The sequence below is a fragment of the Neolamprologus brichardi genome, chromosome 20 (assembly GCF_056152115.1).
Source record: "Neolamprologus brichardi isolate AB-2024 chromosome 20, ASM5615211v1, whole genome shotgun sequence".
Taxonomy (NCBI): Eukaryota; Metazoa; Chordata; class Actinopteri; order Cichliformes; family Cichlidae; genus Neolamprologus; species Neolamprologus brichardi.
The window spans coordinates 12,490,581-12,509,958 of NC_142123.1; the positions used below are offsets into that span (position 1 = coordinate 12,490,581).

The window sequence follows — 19,378 nt, forward strand, 5'->3', positions numbered from 1 at the left end:
GCAGACCACTGAATACTTTTGGCAATATAGTGCAACTAAGCTCACAAAGCCTTTAAACACAGATCAATACATTTGCAGCATGCGGACGACCTAAATGCCTCTCTCACAGAATCAAACATAATTCCAAGGACACGCACAAAGAGGAAGCTGCAGCTTGTGCCTCTCTGATCCTGCCCTATCAAAGGACAGGAAAAAATGTCAACCAGAACACGTTTGTGTATAGGTGCATCCGCGTTCAGCAGCTGAAAAGATAGTGACATCAGGCTTTCTTTTTTTGTGCGTTTGTAAATTCCATCTGTCGTTCCTCTCCATTACTCTCTACATATGCGCTTTCCTTTATTTTTCTCATCCCTCTATACTGACATTTACTCCTCTGCAGGGTCCTACACGGCTGAGGAATTGAGTTCACGCAGATCAAACAGTCTCTCTGAAGTGCAGTTAGTTGGGAAATGATGCATGTTGAGATAGAGGGCATCTCTATTCAAATATTACACACACATCAGTTATTCTACATATTATTCCTGACATCTCTGCACCACTCCCTAGTCAGATACATTTTTCCCTTTTTTTACTGTCTTTCACCACTCCTGAACTGTAGATTGAGGTCTGTTGTCTGAAGCATGTTGGTGTCTGCATAAAGCCTACTGTGACCACGTGACTGACCATTCACTTGTTTTTGCACTGCGCTGCACTACATACTGTGAATATGTGACAAAATGAGGAATAAAGAAGCATCTGCTTCAACTTCTCTCTCTGTGAACAGAATAGTGTGTCTGCTGAACGACGCAACCGGCTACAGGGTCCAAGAGGCTCAGGTGGAGGTGTGTGTGAGAGACTGCGTCAACGACTACAGAGCCCTGTCGCCGCGGCCGTTCACCTTTGTGGTAAGGATCCCGGCGAGGAGACTTCAATAACTCTTTTGTTATGTTAGCCGCTCCATGAGGGCCGTGACAAGTTAAGAGACGCTCCCACTGCTGAAACACAATTAAATAGTGGACTGAATGAGTTGATAAAAACTAGAATATTTATATTGAATTTTTTTCCCTCTCTTCTTTGCAGACTCCCTTTTTCACGCGTATCCAGCCGTCCCAGGGGCCCATTTCAGGGGGAACTCGTGTCACCATCGAGGGGAGCTACCTCAATGCGGGCAGCTACGTATCTGTCAGCATAGGACCGCTGCCATGCCAGTTCAAAAAGTAAGACTCCTTTTTTTTATTGTTGCTATAAATTTAGAATGTATTAAACTAACCCCCTAAGGAAAACTGAGTGATGCTTAACGTGGTAAAAATAAATTTACACTCTGAGCTGAAAATGCTGAGGATGATGGGAAAAACAAACAGATAAAGCTTAAAGGAAATATGTGCATAAATAAGCATTCTCTGTCTGAAGATTTGTTTTGTGGTGTATTGCAAAAGAAAAAAAATAGCATTATCATAAAGATATTACATGCACGTGCAAACATGTAACCAGTATGTCAGACTGGGTTTATTTCTGTGTGTGTGTGTGTTGTATTAAGCGTGTGTGCATGCTTGTTGCTCGCAGACACTCAGCAGCTCTTTGTCTGCGCTCACGCAGGCTTTCCTTAATCTACTGCATGGAGAGAAAAAAAACGTCCAAACTATCACCACAGTTGCTTGCATGTCAAATGTATGGATTAGCCTCAAATAGCTAATCTCTATTGAAGCGAGCGTACGCTAGCTTTGATGTCACACCAGTCGCTTCGTCCTCACGGTAATCCCGCAGACTCCACTTCACCGCGACTGTTTGCTCACCTCAACTCTGTCTTTATCTGTCACACCCTAACTGTGGGACCGTGTTTGTGGCATCTTGTGAAGATTGCTGGGGCATGGGTTCTTTCTGAATGGGGTTGCTATGGTTACAGGCCGGGGGACTCAGGAGACTGGATATCGTAGATTCTCTATCCTTTTTTTCCTTTTTCCTCACACTCTCCCTCCCTGTGTGGCTGCTGAGATATAAAGAGGCACAATAGATTCTGCAACACCAAATTGAAGTGCGCTCACATACTTTCTTATACACATGTACTGTACTGTACAAAAGCAGCCACCACTTAACTGTGCTAAATACATATTAGATAATGTATCTACTGAGGACTGCACGAGGCTGCAATCCAAAGTGTTATTTTGGCTTTAAAATAATATTTTGGATTGTAGTGTTCGTCACTGGTACTATTGATTGTTGAGATAATTTTTTTAAATGTAAAAAAAGTAGGTGCTTTAGTTAGTCTTAAACATAATAATAATCATAATCTACTAATAATCTAGTAATAATAATCTAAATCTGGGTGTATCATCTGGATGAGGGAGGTGGTTGATCAGATTGCACCCAAGTACAAGTGCAGTCCACACAGAAGGAAGAAAAAAATCCCCCCTGAATGGAGGCATTATCTGTGCTATCGTTTCCCTTGTCGCTTGAAGTCAACTGCACTTCCACGAGCCACAAGATCTGATCGTATTTTCAACAGGACTAAAATAAAGCAGTGCAAATACCAAGGGTAAGGACTCACAGAGTTGTTGCAGTTACCTAAATGCTGTCTTCAGACAGGCTGTATATAAAGGATAGACATACATAACATCACCGAATTTTGTAGTCATGTAGACCATTTGAAATGTCAGTTGTAGTTTTTTGGGGGTCATATTAAAATAAAAATAGAACAGCATCCTCCTTCTGACTATGAATATTCCAGCATATAGTGACAAATCTCACTTTCAGCTATTTATTTTGTCATGCCAACAAACATGCCAACATTTTGGCCTTCTTGTTATGCTTCCATGAAGGTACATGTTTGCTGGCATGACAAAGTAAATTGGGGAAACTAAGAAGTTTTGTGCTACTGCTGCTTATTGACTTGGGTAATTGACCCTGGAGTTTTGGTGTGCCACTACCGATAAATGTACCGGGAAGGCAGGTCCTTTTAAGACACTGGACTAAGAAAAAAAACTCCTTTGTTGCCTGGTAATTGCATTGATTTGTTTTTTTTATTCTGATTCTTTTTTTCATTTGGCGATTGACTGCAAGTAGCTGCGGCAACCAGCTGATCAGCTGAGTGTGCAACACCTTTAACAGCACCTGACTGCGAGTGCACGTAGATCTGGTCCCAGTCTTTGGAGCAGCTGTTCTAAGTTAACAAGAACACAAGTTCATTGCACAAGTTTGGAATAATTTTGTTTACAGCCACTGTTTATCCTTTAGTGTAAATGTATCATAAATAAGAGGGTGGCGTGCTAAGTTAGCTAACGTTAGCAAGCTACATACAGAACATATGAATAAAACACTAGAATTAGACACACTACAAAGTTTTTCGACCCGTGCTGTTAAAATAATAGACCACATCCTATTCCATGTTATTAGTTAAATAACTGCTCCAACAATACAAACACCTCAGATTAAGTGAGGTGAGGCCTAGCAGACAGTTAGCAGCTATAGCCTGACTCTTTCAGCAACTACTTATAACTCAGCCTGCCCACTCAGTCTGTTATTTGTATTAAAGTATAACTTTAATACGACCCCCACCAACCATGCAGTCTTTAGCAAATCAGCTAAAGAGACAAAGATTTTTATTCTATCCAGACTGTAGTTATTTAATTTCTGCTGTTAAGTTAGGCATTTTTGTAATGTGACTGTATGTGGATTGACCTGCTTTTTGAGCTTTTCTCAAGTGGCCATTCTCAAAGGAGCTGTCGTTTTTGACACTTAAGTGTTAGCTTTTTTTTTTTAGCCCTGTAGGTTGCCACTTGATAGACTGACACAACAGTCTTTAATCCCAGTTGTGTAAGTGGCGACAGATAGTTCCAACTATACATTTGCTCTGTCTTGGCCTCACACATAAAAGCTCAAGTTGTGAACTCTGATTCGTATGTTCCAGGAGGCCGTCAAGCTGATCAAACAGCAGGACTTGGCTTATTTTGTGAGCTGAAGTGCTCTAGTTATAAGCAGAATGATCTAATCAGGCAGTTTACAAGATGAGTTAAAGAGCATGAGATTAATTGGCTTCACAGGACAGACATTGGTAATTACAAAAAGAAGTCATTTAATATGTCATCTCTTCTGCTCGAACCTCGGTATGAAATAAATGTCCTGGCACAAGAAAGAAATCATTGCCTCTTCATTATTACAATTCTTTATTCTATAGTTCTGAGTGATTAGGCACTTCTAGCTGCTTGCTAGGGTGCTGCTAAGATTTTTCCCCTGTTAGATGTGAATACTTTCCTTCTCAAACCTAATTTTACTTCTCTTTTATTCCCTCTATATGTGTTCTTGTCCAATAATTCTTTATTAATTAGAAAATTCCTGCAATCGGAAACTTTATTCTGTCAGAAGAAGGGTTGCCACCTTTATGGTGAAATAGGTTTTATCTTTTCAGAGCCTGGCAAATGGAAATGTGAAAATACAGCCCTTGATTTGAGCATGTTGACATTAGTTATATAATTTGCTCTCTACTTTGCTGAGACTTGTCCTTGGGCTGGAATCGATTTCCGTCAGCTTTTCCTCCTTCTGTCCGTCCAGGAGGAATGCCCGTGAGATAGTATGCGTTACACCAGCTGGACTGGCCTCGGGCAGTGCCCCAGTCTTGGTGGACATTGATGACGCAGAGCTCAGAAACCCAGAAGTCAAGTTTAACTACACAGAAGACCCCACTGTTCTGAAGATTGAACCCGACTGGAGCATTGCCAGGTAAGCTAATGTGTTGTGTTTGTAAGTTTACAATTTGAGTAAGCAGCATTTTTTTTTTTCAAGGGATAGAAACAAAGATGTTGCTCCTAGAATATATCCAAGTGGTTCTGAAGAGGTCCTGTGGGGACATTAATAATAAAACTGAACCTAAATATTTTTTCATGCTGGACTTTTGTCTAGTTCAGATCCCGAATAAATGTTGGCTGGATAATCTCAGCAGCTAGCAGCTGAAAGAAATTACAGTTTGGCTTTTTGCACTACTCCTGTGCTCCAGAAGCATCGCGCTGGCAAATTCGAGGAAGTGTTCTCGAAGCAGACGGAGCAGAGTTAAATGCAGGATGAGAGCTCTGACAGCTAGTTTAGATGGAGGTAAATTGACGGTGCCTCCAGAGGTTTTTCATCTGGCTCGAGCGAGGCGTTTTCAGCAGAGGAAATGAGCAGCAGCAGAGGCGACGGCAGCACGGTTTATCTAAAAACAGAAGAGTTTAAGCTCATCGTGTAAAGCGGGTCATTAATGGCTTGATTTTGATTGGTTGATTGAAGTGGCGTCTAATACTTATCTGCTAACGATGAGTGAGAAGTAATGCAAACGATGCGCAGATTTCCACAGCCTTTCACACAGCGGCTAAATAAATAAAGACTCTGCTCCACTACTCGGCACTGAACATGACAGCAGCATCGCTGGGGAAGATGCACACAAGCAAACCATTTCACATTAAAGTAGATTTACTGTCAAACGGGGCAGACACATGCACTTATTGGGTTTTATGATGGATACTTAGGCTAGTAGAAACAACTCACTCTCACCCTTGTGGTTTTTCTGGAGCTCCATTACAGCTAAGTAGGGCTACCACAAACAATTATTTTGATAGTCGACTAGTCACCGATTATTTTTGCGATTAGTTACTAATCAGATCACGCATCCATTGGACGTACAACGTACAGCTTATTGCACCAGCATGCATCTGCTCTTATATAACTATCATTAGTATGTGCTAACTAAAAATAAAGACAAGATGATAGTTTATGAAATTTTAATGAAATTTGCAGATTGTTTCGGTGAAGTTTAATAAACTCCTTGGTATCTAAAATATAACTGGACACCGGAGTATATTCTCGAGCATCTCACACTTCTGATAATCAGTTGTCTGCTTGACGTTTATTCAGCTGTGTAAAAACTATAACTTGAATCTCAACCAAACCGATTTAGGGCTGTGCGATATGACTAAAATCTCATATCCCGATATAAGAAATCTATCGTCCTGATAACAATATAAATCACAAAAATGTAACATTTTCTGTAAATTCTGTGAATCTCGGGCAGCTCGACTTGCGGGAAGTGTTTCCAGCTGCCATGTAGCTGGAGTCGAGTGTTTTAACCGATGCATGAAACTATACATTTTTAGACATAAGTTGTAACGGCCGCCGTTTTCTTTGTGAGCATTTATTACACGCCGTGCTGCGGGGAAAAGCCTGTTCTAACGTTTGAGTTTAGGTTTATTTTTTAGCACCTGGCGGCTTTTTTATTTCTCATCCAAAAATAATCTGCTCTTTCATGTGATTCAGTTTATTTTGAAAAGTCTCAACAGGATCTTGAGCTTTATTGTGAAAGGTTTATGTGGAACATAAACAAGCGGACACGTGATGGTGTTACCGTCGTTGTTGCTAACCACAACGCATAAAAACAGGCGCTTGTCTGTCTGTAGTGTGGTTATATTAAATATAAGAGAAAGAGAGAACTTTAAAAAATGTATATAGCCACTACAGTGACCATCAAAACGATGAAAAAATATTGCTGTAAACAGCTTATTTTGTGACACCACGAAACAAAAGATAGCGTAAAATGAAACATAGATGTTTTTATATTTTCATCCGATATATATCGTTATATCGAACAGCCCTAAACCGATTTACTCAGGAACAAATAAAATACCAAAAAAGCCAAACAATAACATTTTGAAGTTATCTAAGTGACTTATATATGCCCGGTGGGTTTGAAAACGATCTGCCCCCGGCTAGCTATCGAGCTAGTGGGTAACAGACGTCTCCGAAAACGTCAGAGCGCTTTTGAAAATATGTGGTGTCTTGATAAACTGAGCAGATATTTGAGGTTTACACAGCTACATTCTCACCTGAAAATATGTTAAACGTTTATTTTGTGACCCAGAAAAAATAATAAGAGTAATATTAAAACTAACTAGCTGCCGCCATTGTTGGAAACTGAGCTGGACTGCGCTATGAATTCTGGGACAGAGCTACTTCTTCTTCTTCGGGGTTTTAAGGGCAGCTGGCATCCTTGTAGATGCAGTGCTGCCATCTTCTGTTTTAGTCCGTTATTACACTCTTAAATCCTACTACTTATTTCTGCGTCTTTTGTTTGGATCTTACAAAGCTTCAAACGACGCATCAACTATTAAATCGGTCGTCGACGATTTTGATAGTCGACGTAATCGTCACTAATCGACTAATCGTGGCAGCTCTACAGCTAAGATTTATTTCTCTGTGGGAGGTTGTTTGAGTTTGGTGTTACTTGGACTAATCGCAGGTTTTTAATCCTATGTGGGAAGCATATTGTGCCGATTTTTATCGCCAGCCGAAATACACACTGATGAATGGCACTTACTTGGTTTTTGTGCAGTTTAACTCTGAGAGCTGTGTGGTTAAAAACGGTAGGTTAAAAATAACCTGTTGTTTGGCTGTGGTTAAACTTTATAAGGTAGTACTTTATTTCCTTTCACATATCCTGTCAAAGCCCTGTTCCTTTATGTCCAGTCAGTGCTGAGCAACATTTTCTCATTCTGTTTGATTGAAATTCATTTCGATATTTAAATAGGCAGCAGTGATGCCTTTTTTCTTTTTTTACCCCTTCTTTTTTTACCTGTTCTTGTCTCTTGCTCCTTCTGTGCTCCTCCCTTCCTTCCCTGTTGTTACTCATCAGCAGATTGTAGGAGATAGATGCAGAGCTTGTTAGAGAAAAGTGTTGATGAATCCTGCCCGGTTCCCTTTTGCCCAGTAGGGCCAGCCAAGGAAGCAGCTGAGGCCCAATCACTGCCCTTCCCACCCACTGCGAGGGTGCCTCTGTGAATGTGTGTGTAAAAGCTCAAAACGGGGGTTCTACTTCAGCAAGCTCACTCAGGAGTGATGATCCCACGCGCACACATACATGCAGACGCCCCGCTGATTCCCAGAGTCCCTGATGTTTGGCCCCAGATCCCTCCTCCATCTGGTTCAGAAAACCACAAAACAACTCATGCACCTCGGAAACAGCAAGCAAACTGCGATAGACAAAAGTGCGTGTGGCGCTTCCAACCAGTAGGAGCTTTAATTTGACTGATGAATTTCAGCCAGCGATCGGCGTCACGTGTCGCTTTAGGTAGAAAGTAAAAAGAACCAGTAAGATGTGATAGTATATCCGTTCGTATCTGCCTTATTGTCTGCCTTTGTGCGGCTACATGCACGCCTGGGGAGCATTATCATTGTGCTTGGGAGATGATAGCGAGAGTGGATAAAAGAGAGTGAAAAGAGAAAGAGAGCAGGGGTGCAGAGAGAGAGAGTGCATTACCATTGTGTTTGGCTGATGATATTCCATTTAGGACAAAGACAGAGCACTTCAAAAATAAATCAATGAGGAGTACTCATCTGGGATACTGGGGGAGATTTATTTGGGTAGTGGTAGAGGTTAGAGAAGCAATTTTGGAACAAAATATTCAGATTTCTTTCTCAAACGGAGAGTAAATACAGCAGATGGCTCGGAGGCTTGCCACTCCTTCATTGAGTACTGCCAGTGTGCCTTTGAGCAAAACTGATTAGCACTTCTACTCCAATATAGCTGCTTCATGGTAACTGAAAAGTGGTAGCTGTCAAGGCTAAACGTGTGTGTGCTTAGTCAACAACTTAATTACGAGCAAAAAGGTCAGACCAGGAAGTAGCACGGCAAAGTTTGTCCATGCCAAGCCACCAGCACAGCAGCCGGGCCACGAGGTGAGCATTTGTAAAATGTCACTTGTGTGTATAAAGTCAAGAAGAGCACTTGTTGGGAATTCTCAAAAGTGCAAGCGCTCAACTGTCTTGTTGGAAGGACTCGAAAATCAGAATCCTAAAAGCTACCTGAGGCTATTTTGCTATTTTCTACAAACTCTTGTAGGACTGATTGTGCACACTTTTGAAATTTTATACTAGTTAGGAGCAGTGGATCTTTAATTGCTTTTACTTTTTCTTCTTGGGTTTGTATGGTGTTTTAGTCAGTCAGTAACATTTGCTGCCAGTTGCACAGTTTTTCCCAGCCACACAGAGACCGTTGGGCGACTTCCTGCAAACGACTGGTTGCTAGAGAAATGTGTATTCCTTAGCTGGTTGGCCAGTGGTTGCTGCAGGTTGCTGGCAATCACTAGGAGAAACTGGCAAAGAGCAGCAAAGAGGTATACAGTGCTGCACTGAAAATCTTGTGATTGGTCTGGTAACTAACAGATTTCCACAGTTTTCAGGGAAGAAGCAGGCTGATCGGCTAACACTCACTAAATCACCACTAAGCTGTAGTTTACTGAGAGGTGCATGCACGGTGCACAGAGGCGTATGTATACCATCGACTGCAGTCTGCTGTAAACGAACGCAACCTTTTCCAGGTACATTTACCCAACATAGGAGGGTTAGCAAAAATGGATTGATCAACACAATAAAATTCAGCAGATTTCTCTATTTGACTCTCTGTTAACTTACCGTTAGAGAGTAGCTTGACTGAGCCTTACACGTGTGCTTCAGTGTTCAGTTTCAACTTGCAAACAAGTTGGAAAAAATGATTTACTGCTGCACAAACAAAAGCTGTTCCGATCCTCCTCTTACTGCCCGACAGTGACAGAAAATGCTAGAGAAAATGAAAAGTAGTCAAAAAGGAAAGGAGTCCAGAAAAAACAAGAGAAGGATGAAGAACAGGCAGAGAGAAAGACTAACCGCAGTAGCTGGATTTCCCAAGCTACCTGTGGGAGTTTATTCTGATGGTCTTGTTGTCTGTTCCCCGAAGCATGTACCTGAGCTAAAGAGACTCACTTAGACAAAGATAGGAGCAACAGGGACAGAAGGCTTCAGAGCAAATACACATCAAGCTGAAGAGGACGGCAGCAGAGGAGAGGGGAGGACAGCCGGTGTTATAAGAAGTGCAGTCTGTCTGCTCCTGTGCTGCATTTGTAGCACAAACCTTAACAGCTAATTAAAAAAATCTGCTTCTTTGAATATCCTCTGGGCTCCTTTCTTAGGTGTCTTCATCTGCCTTGTAAAGACCACAGTAATAATATGCCAGGTCACTTGTTCCTTCTGTTAGCTAAGCGTGGTTCATGTTATATATAATGTATACTGAAGGTACTGGGGCACTGCTTATGCAACAGTGTTTCAGAGCCCCAGATTATTATGATGCTTTGGACTATCTTGCATTCATGAGGTGTTAAGCTAAACATAAATAAATATATAATATAGAAAATATATTAATATATGACACAACAACATTAATCATTTAACTGTAAAGCAGTTGTCCAAACCAATATGCTGAGAGATCAGTCCGTGGCCGTGACACAGAAGCTAATTTCTATTCAAAGTGGAATGAAGGAGATTAAAAAAAATCATTAAAATAGGTTAGATGGAAGTTTCCTACTTAAATTTCTTAACATTAATTAGAGTCTGCTCAACAGAACAAACTTGATTTGTACAAAATTAATTTTACTACACTGGCAGAGATTCAGAGTTTCATGGCACCCATCCATAGTGAATTGAAGTGTCTCGCTTCCAGTTACTTAAGCCGAATTTGGCTCTTGAAGAGTACAGTGCTTTAGAAGAAATGACACGAATACTGTATTACAAAAAAAGAGTTAATGTGAATACTTATAAAGTGTGAGCAATCAGAAAACTATTGGTACCTTTGTCAGCTGTCAAAATACAAGTCAGAGGCTTTATGCTTCCCATAACACCTATAATCGCATATTAAACATGATAGTGTTATTCAAAGAATGGATGAGATCAGGTATCCTAAGCGAGTAATGGGCAACCTGCCAAAAGAGAAAAAAAAGACTCTGAGAAGCTGAGAAGAATAGCCAGGCTCAAAGCCTTTTATATACCTACAATGCAAGAGATGGTACGTCTACCTTTATCATTTACTCCCTGTCTCACCCTATCATTACCGTTTGCCGCTATTGTAAGTCTCGCTGGATTAGAGTGAGAGATGAATGTCTCTTGTTAGCCAGCCAGACTGTCTTCCTAAGATATTAACAGGTTCTGTCTCTGCTTCTTTTCACCGTGTTGTTCATTCTGCTGTTGGTGCTTGTACGCCAAGTCATTCTGGATAAGTGTCAGATTAATGCTGACTTTGAAAAAAACACCTTGGTATTGCAGAAATCAATGTTAATATGTGGTAACCCACCAGATGAAATGTGCCCTGGTGCATGGTGGAGCGTGCACTCGAGCACTTGAGGCGAGGGACTAAGGTTTGTCCAATGCCTCAGTGAATTCTGTAATACTATGACAGAATTTGTGTCTGGCTATATGGTATTTATTATATCCTGTAGATGTGCTGCCATGATCAATTGTCTAATCCTACAGGAAGCCCTTAACTTCCCCTCACTGAACTGCTCTTCAAACTAACATAGGAAGAGCCTGCCTTCAGAGCTTCACCTCTCATTCAAGAGACTTCTTCAGTTCTAAAACAACTGGTGGAGACTTCAGGGTAATAAACCCCTATTACCTTGTAGTAGGCATAGCAGAAAGTTCTAGGAGTCACGTTCCATCTAGTGGGAAATGTCTTAAAGCAAACAAAAAACTAAAGAAGTCCTGTTACATTCTCTTCAAGCTCTCAAAACTACCATAATTTAGATGGCTAAGAATCTAGATAGACAAGATCCTGCCTTAGTGGGTACACAGGACATGGCACATGTTGCATGTTGTCTGGTTCAGAGACGGGAAAGATTGTCAGCTTAGCATGCACTGAGAGTTTAAAGTCACCATCAAAAGCTAAAATTAGTGAATATATTCCTTCTCTTCTTGTCAAATAATAAAAAGTCAAAAGGATATTTATTGTGAGAAGTTCATCACCTTGAGTACTCACAAAATCTTTGGATTTGTGAAAACCAACCGTTACCTTGGATCATGGAAGATTTGCAGTAAGATAGCAAGGGTAACGGGAGAAGGAACAGGGAAAGCCTTACAGTTTTATTGGCCATCTGCTGCTAAAACCCCAGGGCTTATAAGTCTGCAAAGACGACTGATCAAGACACACCAAAATATCTTTGTTTCAAGTTGTTCTTTGGGTTAAATCTTTCCAAGATCGAAGAACAGGGGGAAAAGAGTGTAGGGGCAATGAAGCAAATCCCTTCCTCAGCAGTTTCCCCCGACAGAGTTGATACCACCAAATATTCCCAAGCAACAGAGAGTAAATCTGAAAAACACTTGTCTTTTAGGTGTAGATAGCAGAGGCAGCAGTCAGGCTTGGGAATCTCTGAGTGAGAGAATTAGGTGTATTAGATTCTGCAACAAGCCAGCCACACAAAAAGACCCTGAGAAGTTTTTACTTTTATCACTGGCTAGTTGAACTAGAGAATTCACCATGGTATAGAAATATCCTGTGGATATCTGTGTTTTTGGGTTTGCAAAAATACCTTAGCATCCATGTGTGGTTAGGGAGGTATACGATGTTTGTGATTTCTTCAAAATACATGGTTTTATTCCAGCCTTTTATTTCAGACAGCAGTGATAGGAACTACAATACAAACCCCTCTAGACTGTGAGAATCTTGTAGAAAGACACATGATAGTGGGTCTTAGAAACAATATCTCTCAGTAGCACAGATAGCCCAGCAGCGGTGAAAGCGCTGATCTTCTAGAGGAAGACAGCACACAGGTGCACAAACTGCAACTGCAAAACAAGGTGAGCGTTGAGAAGGTAAGAAAGGTTTGAAAAAACCTTCTAAATCCAATTTAAGCGTAGCTGTGAAAATGTAAGGCTAACTCCATTCCCTTTACAGGTGGCAAGAGCCCTCTGTGATAAAGGTTTTATATTTTCCATGAACTTCATGACTCTCTCGCATTGAGGGTCATCACGAGAAGACCACCAATCACTTTGGATAACAGTAAAAAGAGATGCAGTTGAATATTGGCCACCAGATAGACATTGCTTGACACCAATAAGCATCATCAGACATGGCGAAAAATAAAGAATTTTAAAAATAACTTAAATAAACAAACATTTCTTAAACAAGATGGTCTGACCTGCACCGACAGTATCAAAAATTACGCCTGGCAGTTCAGCTAAATTCTGCCATGGCGATTTACTGTATTCAGTCCAGTACACCTGCTCAAGGCAAACACTGTGACTGTAGATAGATTTGTATGTATAGTACAGGGGTAGGGAACTAAAGGCCTCGAGGGCCAGTGTCCTGCAGGTTTTAGATATCACCCTGGGTCAACACACCTGAATCAAATGATTAGTTTTGGCATTGCCAGGCCTCTGGAGAATTTCAAGACATGTTGAGGAGGTCATTTAGCCATTTAAATGAGCTGTGTTGGATCAAGGACACATCTAAAACCTGCAGGACACCGGCCCTCGAGGCCTTTAGTTCCCCACCCCTGCTATAGTGGATCTTACATTCTGTTTCTCCTTTTTTAATTTTGTGTTGTAAATTCCCCTATAAAGATGATTTTCGAAATCCTCCCTGGTGTCCATGGTACTCTACCCTAAGCTTGGAGCAAACTTTCTTTAATTAATAGAAAGTAGTCAAACTGTTCCAACATTCCATAAAAGCTTTCGAAGTGTTTAACAAAAAAGCTGGAAAGTGGTGCCGAACTGCACCGTTTTAAGAAGGGAGGGAAAAAAAAATGTTCCTGCAAATGTCAGTATTAATTCTGCTCCTTAAATAATTTTTCATGTTAATCAAATTTGCCTTGAAGGAATTAGACTAACATCATAGTAATAAGCGAAAATAAATATATTTTTGGATTAAGCAGTGTGTTGCCTGGGTTACACTTTCTTTGAACATCATGAAAAACATTTGTTGAATAATTTAAACTTCCAATTAGCAAAATACAGTCTTGCTGCACCGTGTCTCTGTAAAGTGTTCACTGTAATGTGTACTGTCATTAAACTAGTAAAGTCCCAAACAATGGTTTGGGCCCAATTCTTCAACACAGTGTGAACTCTCTTAGGCAAGCTTCCTTATCTTTTCTTTAAGTGGTTCGTCACGCTTCTCAAAGGACCTTTCTTTGGATGTCAGCTGCCTTTTGTTCCATCTTCTGTAAAGATGATCCCGCGCTTCTTTAATAACAATGAAGTCCAGGGTTCAACATTAGGTGGAGGTCAATTCATGAGTGATAGTGTTTAGTGATAGCTTTTCCAATTTTATTGTTTGGTGGATCAAAATCTGATGTTTTCTGCTTTTATAACTCATCTTGTCATTGATTTTGACAAGATGTCCAACACCATTGGCTGAAAGGCAGCCCCAAACCTGACAGAGCATCCATTGTGTTTTAAACACAGCTGTGGACCCTTGTTGTTGTTCCTGAGCTACAACAGCAAACAGTAGATAGAGCATCAGCTAAAGATATAATTTAAAAATTAAATTGCTCATTTTTATGTTTAGACACAATGTTATTTAATCCCTTGAGTTAGGTGCCTTTTGTATTCTTGAATTATTCATACAACAGAGTTAAATGGGTAAACTGATCAGGTATACTATCAAGACCACTTTAAAAAATGACAAGATTTTTCTCTATATAGCAAAATATAAACAAATGAGCAGCTATTCAAAACAACATATTTGCGGTAGAATATAGTTAAGGTTATGGATTATGGTCTTGCTTTAAGAGAGCAGAAGTCACTTTAAGTTTCTCACTATTCAACCAGGAGAGTCTGTAGCTCAAGAGGTAGAGCAGGTCATCTGCTGAGAAGAAGGTTGGCGGTTTGATTTCTAGCTGCTCCAGTCTACATGCCAAATATCCTTAGGCAAGATACTAACCCTGGTTGCTCTGTGAATGTGATAGTAAGCACTTGCATTAAAAAAGTGCGTTTTTGAATGAGGCAAGTTGTATAAAGTGCTTTGAGTGCTCGGATAGAATAGAAAAACGGCACGTAAGAACCTGTCCATTCAGCATTCTATCTGTTGTCTAAACCTCTGGGTGACTATCATCCATCTATCCAGCATATATCACTTCATTTCAATGAATCATATGAACATGACTGCTCACTGCAGTAATCTTCATGTGATTGAGGCAGATAATATATATCTGCTCGCTTCTTGTTTCACAGTGGTGGAACTCTGCTGACAGTGAGTGGGACCAACCTCGCAACCATCCGAGAGCCAAAGATCAGGGCCAAGTATGGACAGGCAGAGTCCTTTCATGTGAGTACTGATGTGACTGACACACCAGCTGCAGAGTGTATACAGTATACATTATTCAGATATACACCTAGATACATACATTAACTGACAAATACTCTGAAACAGACCTCTCTGTGTACAACAGCACATTTCCAAAAAGCTTCTTCTATGTGCCGCTGAAGGTGGCAGACAGTTTGTCTCTGAGTGTTGCTCACGACTCCTCGTTCGGCAGCTCCAGCTTCAGACATCTAACGCTAACCCGGGCCATAAAGCTTTTCAAATGTCACCTCACTGTGCAGAGTTTTACAGAAAAAAAAGAGACAGCATCAGAGGCTACGCATGCTTTATTTGAAGAGCTGAGGAATTTTGTCCCTTCTATTAACAATGTTGGCAAAGGACTTTAGTGATTGTCAGTATGAGTTGAGTCTTTGTAGTTGTCAGGGTTAAGGACTAAACCACAAACAACACTAATGCACTTCAATCTGCGGATAAAGCTGCCATTTATGGAGGGGAAACAGCCTACAGGATGCATCTCAAACAGCTCTTTATCAAAGCGCTGCTTTGCACTTAAACGACTTTTGAACAACAAATCACAGTTACATTTTTCTTACTTCCAGTCCAGGATTGGGTTGCTATTTGCAAGACTGCAGACATACATATGATAGGCAATCCATTACAAGGAAAACAGGCATAATTTAAACTTTGTTGTTACATTTCATAATAAAATGTGTTGCATCTAAGACTGTAGTAGCCAAGCAGTCTTATAAATTAATGCAAACACGGCCATGACATCATGTATTCATGTATTCTCTAAAGCAATGGTGTAAATACACTCTCAGGTACAAGCAAAGGCATGGAGCACATTGCCCGTTATTAACAGTTGATCATAAATTTGCAACCAATTTACATTTCCAATAGGCCTAACAGCATTGTAGTTTCACAGGGCATTGACTTTAAAAAGGATGGGTTATTATGCCCAACAGATCCATTTGAAAAGAAAATTATAGCCTGCGGGTTATTTCTAAAAGAGGCAATTCTGCCTTTTTTTTACTCAGCATGTAACCACCTTGTAAATAAAACTAGAACAACATTAGTGTTTAAGTGTTTAGCAATTTAAGTGTTTGGGATTTGTCCCAATCTAGATTCAACTGTGTATGGTAGCTGCACAGCAGGACTAAAAACATTTCTCTTTCATGTCTCACTTTCAGAACTGCACAGTGTATAACAATTCAGTCATGGTGTGCCTCGCTCCGTCAGTGGCGGACTCGGAGCTTGGTTTTTCCGAGACTGGCACCGGTCCCGATGAGATTGGGTTCTACATGGACAACGTGAACGCTCTGGTGGTGGTCAACGAGACATTCAGCTACTACCCTGACCCGGTGTTTGAACCGTTGAGTCCCTCTGGGATACTGGAGCTCAAACCCACATCGCCACTTATTCTCAAGGTCAGAAAGGAACACTTCTCCAGCTGGCTGTACCATTCAGCTTATTTCCTCGGTCTGCTTGATCTGAGGTTTTTGTCTAACACTGTCTAGCATTGGCACAGTACTAGCAGGCTTCGTATATACTTTTGAACTTGTCAGGGACACATACACATAATGCAGCTGTGAAGATAAAAGAGATTCAAGTACACATTAATGTTACCTTTGGACACCTTTTACTTACCTTTAAGTGGAATGGGAATAAGGCTTTTGACACCTACACAGAATTAAAAGTTGCCGCATTTACTACTCTCTTTGGTTGGAGGTGTATAAAGAGGTGTTTTTCTTTCACTTGACTCTTTATATGAAAGACTTTCATGCAGTGGGAAGTAGAAAGAGAACATTTATCTAGTAACACTTAAACAGTGTTGCCTTATATGACATGTCACTGTATGTTACTTTGTATGTTACTCTGGTTTGTAAGTATGATACTGAAAATTGTTAGATGGTTGTTGTTCTAAACCAGCCATTCCCGAGGTCAAGCGGCCCACTTAAAAACCATGAAACCAATTTTTTTTCTTTTTCTTTTTTTGCCTGTCCCTTTTGGTTCTTTTGCCATCAGAATTATTGTCTAAAGGCGAGGAAAGAAGGATTTACTTTACCAAAGTGACCATCCCAGCCTTGCCGTAATGGTCTATTTGATTCACCTTTTATTGTTTATTTTATTTATTTTTTTATTTTCACTTGCTAGATACGGGACAGACTTGAATGAGGAAAAGAAAAGGGAGAAAGGAAGAGGGGGGAAAAACAGAGGAGAAGAGGGACGGGGATAAAGGGCAAAAAAAAAACAAAAACCAACTAAATAAGCAGACAAAAAAAATACATATATCAATCACCTGGATCACCTGTTGAGAAAGAAAAAAGAAAACAAGCAGAAGAAAATCCCAGCCAATCTTAAATATTTACTTCAATCAAAATAAAAGACAAAGTGATATGCTTCCTTGAAATTTGTATTAAAAAATCATAAACAACACGGGCTGTCAGTTATAAATTGCTAAAGCTACCCAGTCATATACAAAGTGTTAAGGCCAATGTGTGACCCACCTGCCACTGGGAAACAAACTTCAGTGCAAGAACAATACATTTAAAAATAGTAATATCATAAACCAGCTACCTCCTGTTACCACTTTTAGTTTTCTTTTTATGTAATACCTCTTTTTATAAAGGTATTACATAGTGATACCTTTATATCACTATGTAATTATACATACTTATTTCTGTACAACAGAAATTTCAAAGTCAAATCCTGTTATTTCTGTCCACCTTATGTACCTTTGTGGCCTACCACACTTTGGGCATCACTGTTCTAAGCTATCACACAACTTACTTAAATATGATAATTGATTAGCTTTGATAAATATCACCATTTAGATCTAAATCCATGCAAATCCCCTTACAAGGTGACAGAGTGCAAGAGCCTCAAAAGAATTAACTTCATTAAAATGACAGCATTTCAATTGGCACGTTATCACGCGTTAGCATGTTAGGAGAACATGGCTTTTAGAGCATGTTCTCCTAACATGCTAACGCGTGTTAGGAGAACATGCGTTTTTGGCAAAGTTCATGTCAATAATCCCTCTGAGCCAAGGAGAAAAACTAAAATTTGTACTAAACCCTGACAGAAACTTTTAGGTATCTTTGTAAGTAGTAAGCTAACGAGCTAAAGCTAAATAGCTAACTAGGTTGTGTATGCTAAAGGTTGTGCTTTATATTAGACCAGATTAAAGAGGGCCTTTGCTTTACCCATATCTTACACTTCTGTGTTTATACTTTTGGTTGATGAAAGTCAACAAAGGACGGCACTCTCTAGGCTTGTTAAAGGTCAGCATGTCTCCCAGAGGCTCATGTGCAGGAATTTCAAAGCTTGACAGGCCTGCCATGGCTAGCTCGATTGCTTTGCTCTGATTTGACAACTGGCGTTGACGGAGGGTGTTATGTTATGAGTGACAGTTACTTTCTGTAAAGGAAGAGCTTTGTAGAACACAAAAATAAACCAAAGAACTATATTTTTGTTTTTTTAATTTAAACCATTCATTTCATTTTTTACCAAGGTTTTTTACTCTCATATTAACCACAAAAGTTTCAAACATACTGAACTTGTCTTCTGTTAATAATGGCTAAACCAGCTTTGAGGGACACACATAAACACGTTCTCACAAGCTGTTTTTCTTCTTACAGAAAAAAGAAAAAACTTTCAAGTGTGTTAAGGTCTTTTGGTAAAAATAATTTAAAAAACCCTTCACAAATTCATAATTGACAGGTGAAAGCAAATGTCCACACACACCAAGGCCAGAATCCGTCCTTCAGTAAGTAACAGAAGCTTCACTGACTACCGTCCTCGCCCGCAGCCTCGAGGTCTGTTAAATAGCAGTTCTTTCAATTTGTGTAATTAATTCTTTGGAGCTGAAAGGCCAGTATGGAAACGCACAGGCCTAGAGGTTTGGATTACATTGGTTTTCAGTTATTTATTTTTTTTTTTCATTAACTGTGATTGGATATAAGTATGGGAAATTAATTGGGACTTTCTGAGTTGTGCGTATGCCTCATTGCATTATCTCACCCAGCTCACCTGAAATGTTTAGCCCGAGAGTAGCTGAAAAGGAATTAACGCGGCTGTTTCGGAGAGAATATATTTGTGATATTAAAATAATCGGTGGAGAAAAAACTGAGCCGGGTTGAGACAAAATGTGCACTCCGTCCTTTAAAATATGGGCTTTAAAGCGTAAGTAAGCTCTATGAGCGCACATACTGTAAAGACACAAAGCAGAATACATTTCTTTAAAGATCAGTGTCACGCCGATGTGCTGTAGCTTTGGCTCGAATGTGCCTTGACTATCTCTTATGTTATCACAGAGAG

General features: G+C 40.1%; 1 protein-coding gene across 2 annotated transcripts in view; it reads left to right on the top strand.

Annotated features, from left to right (window-relative positions):
- LOC102778858 (plexin-A1-like) overlaps positions 1 to 19,378 on the top strand; it is a 304,340-nt gene that overhangs the window by 227,881 nt on the left and 57,081 nt on the right. For both annotated transcript variants that reach the window (XM_006785272.3, XM_006785273.3), the window contains exons 14-18: positions 764 to 884; positions 1,060 to 1,196; positions 4,525 to 4,692; positions 14,968 to 15,061; positions 16,249 to 16,485. In XM_006785272.3, coding sequence (XP_006785335.2) covers positions 764 to 884; positions 1,060 to 1,196; positions 4,525 to 4,692; positions 14,968 to 15,061; positions 16,249 to 16,485 — 757 coding nt within the window. The remainder of the gene's footprint in view (positions 1 to 763; positions 885 to 1,059; positions 1,197 to 4,524; positions 4,693 to 14,967; positions 15,062 to 16,248; positions 16,486 to 19,378) is intronic.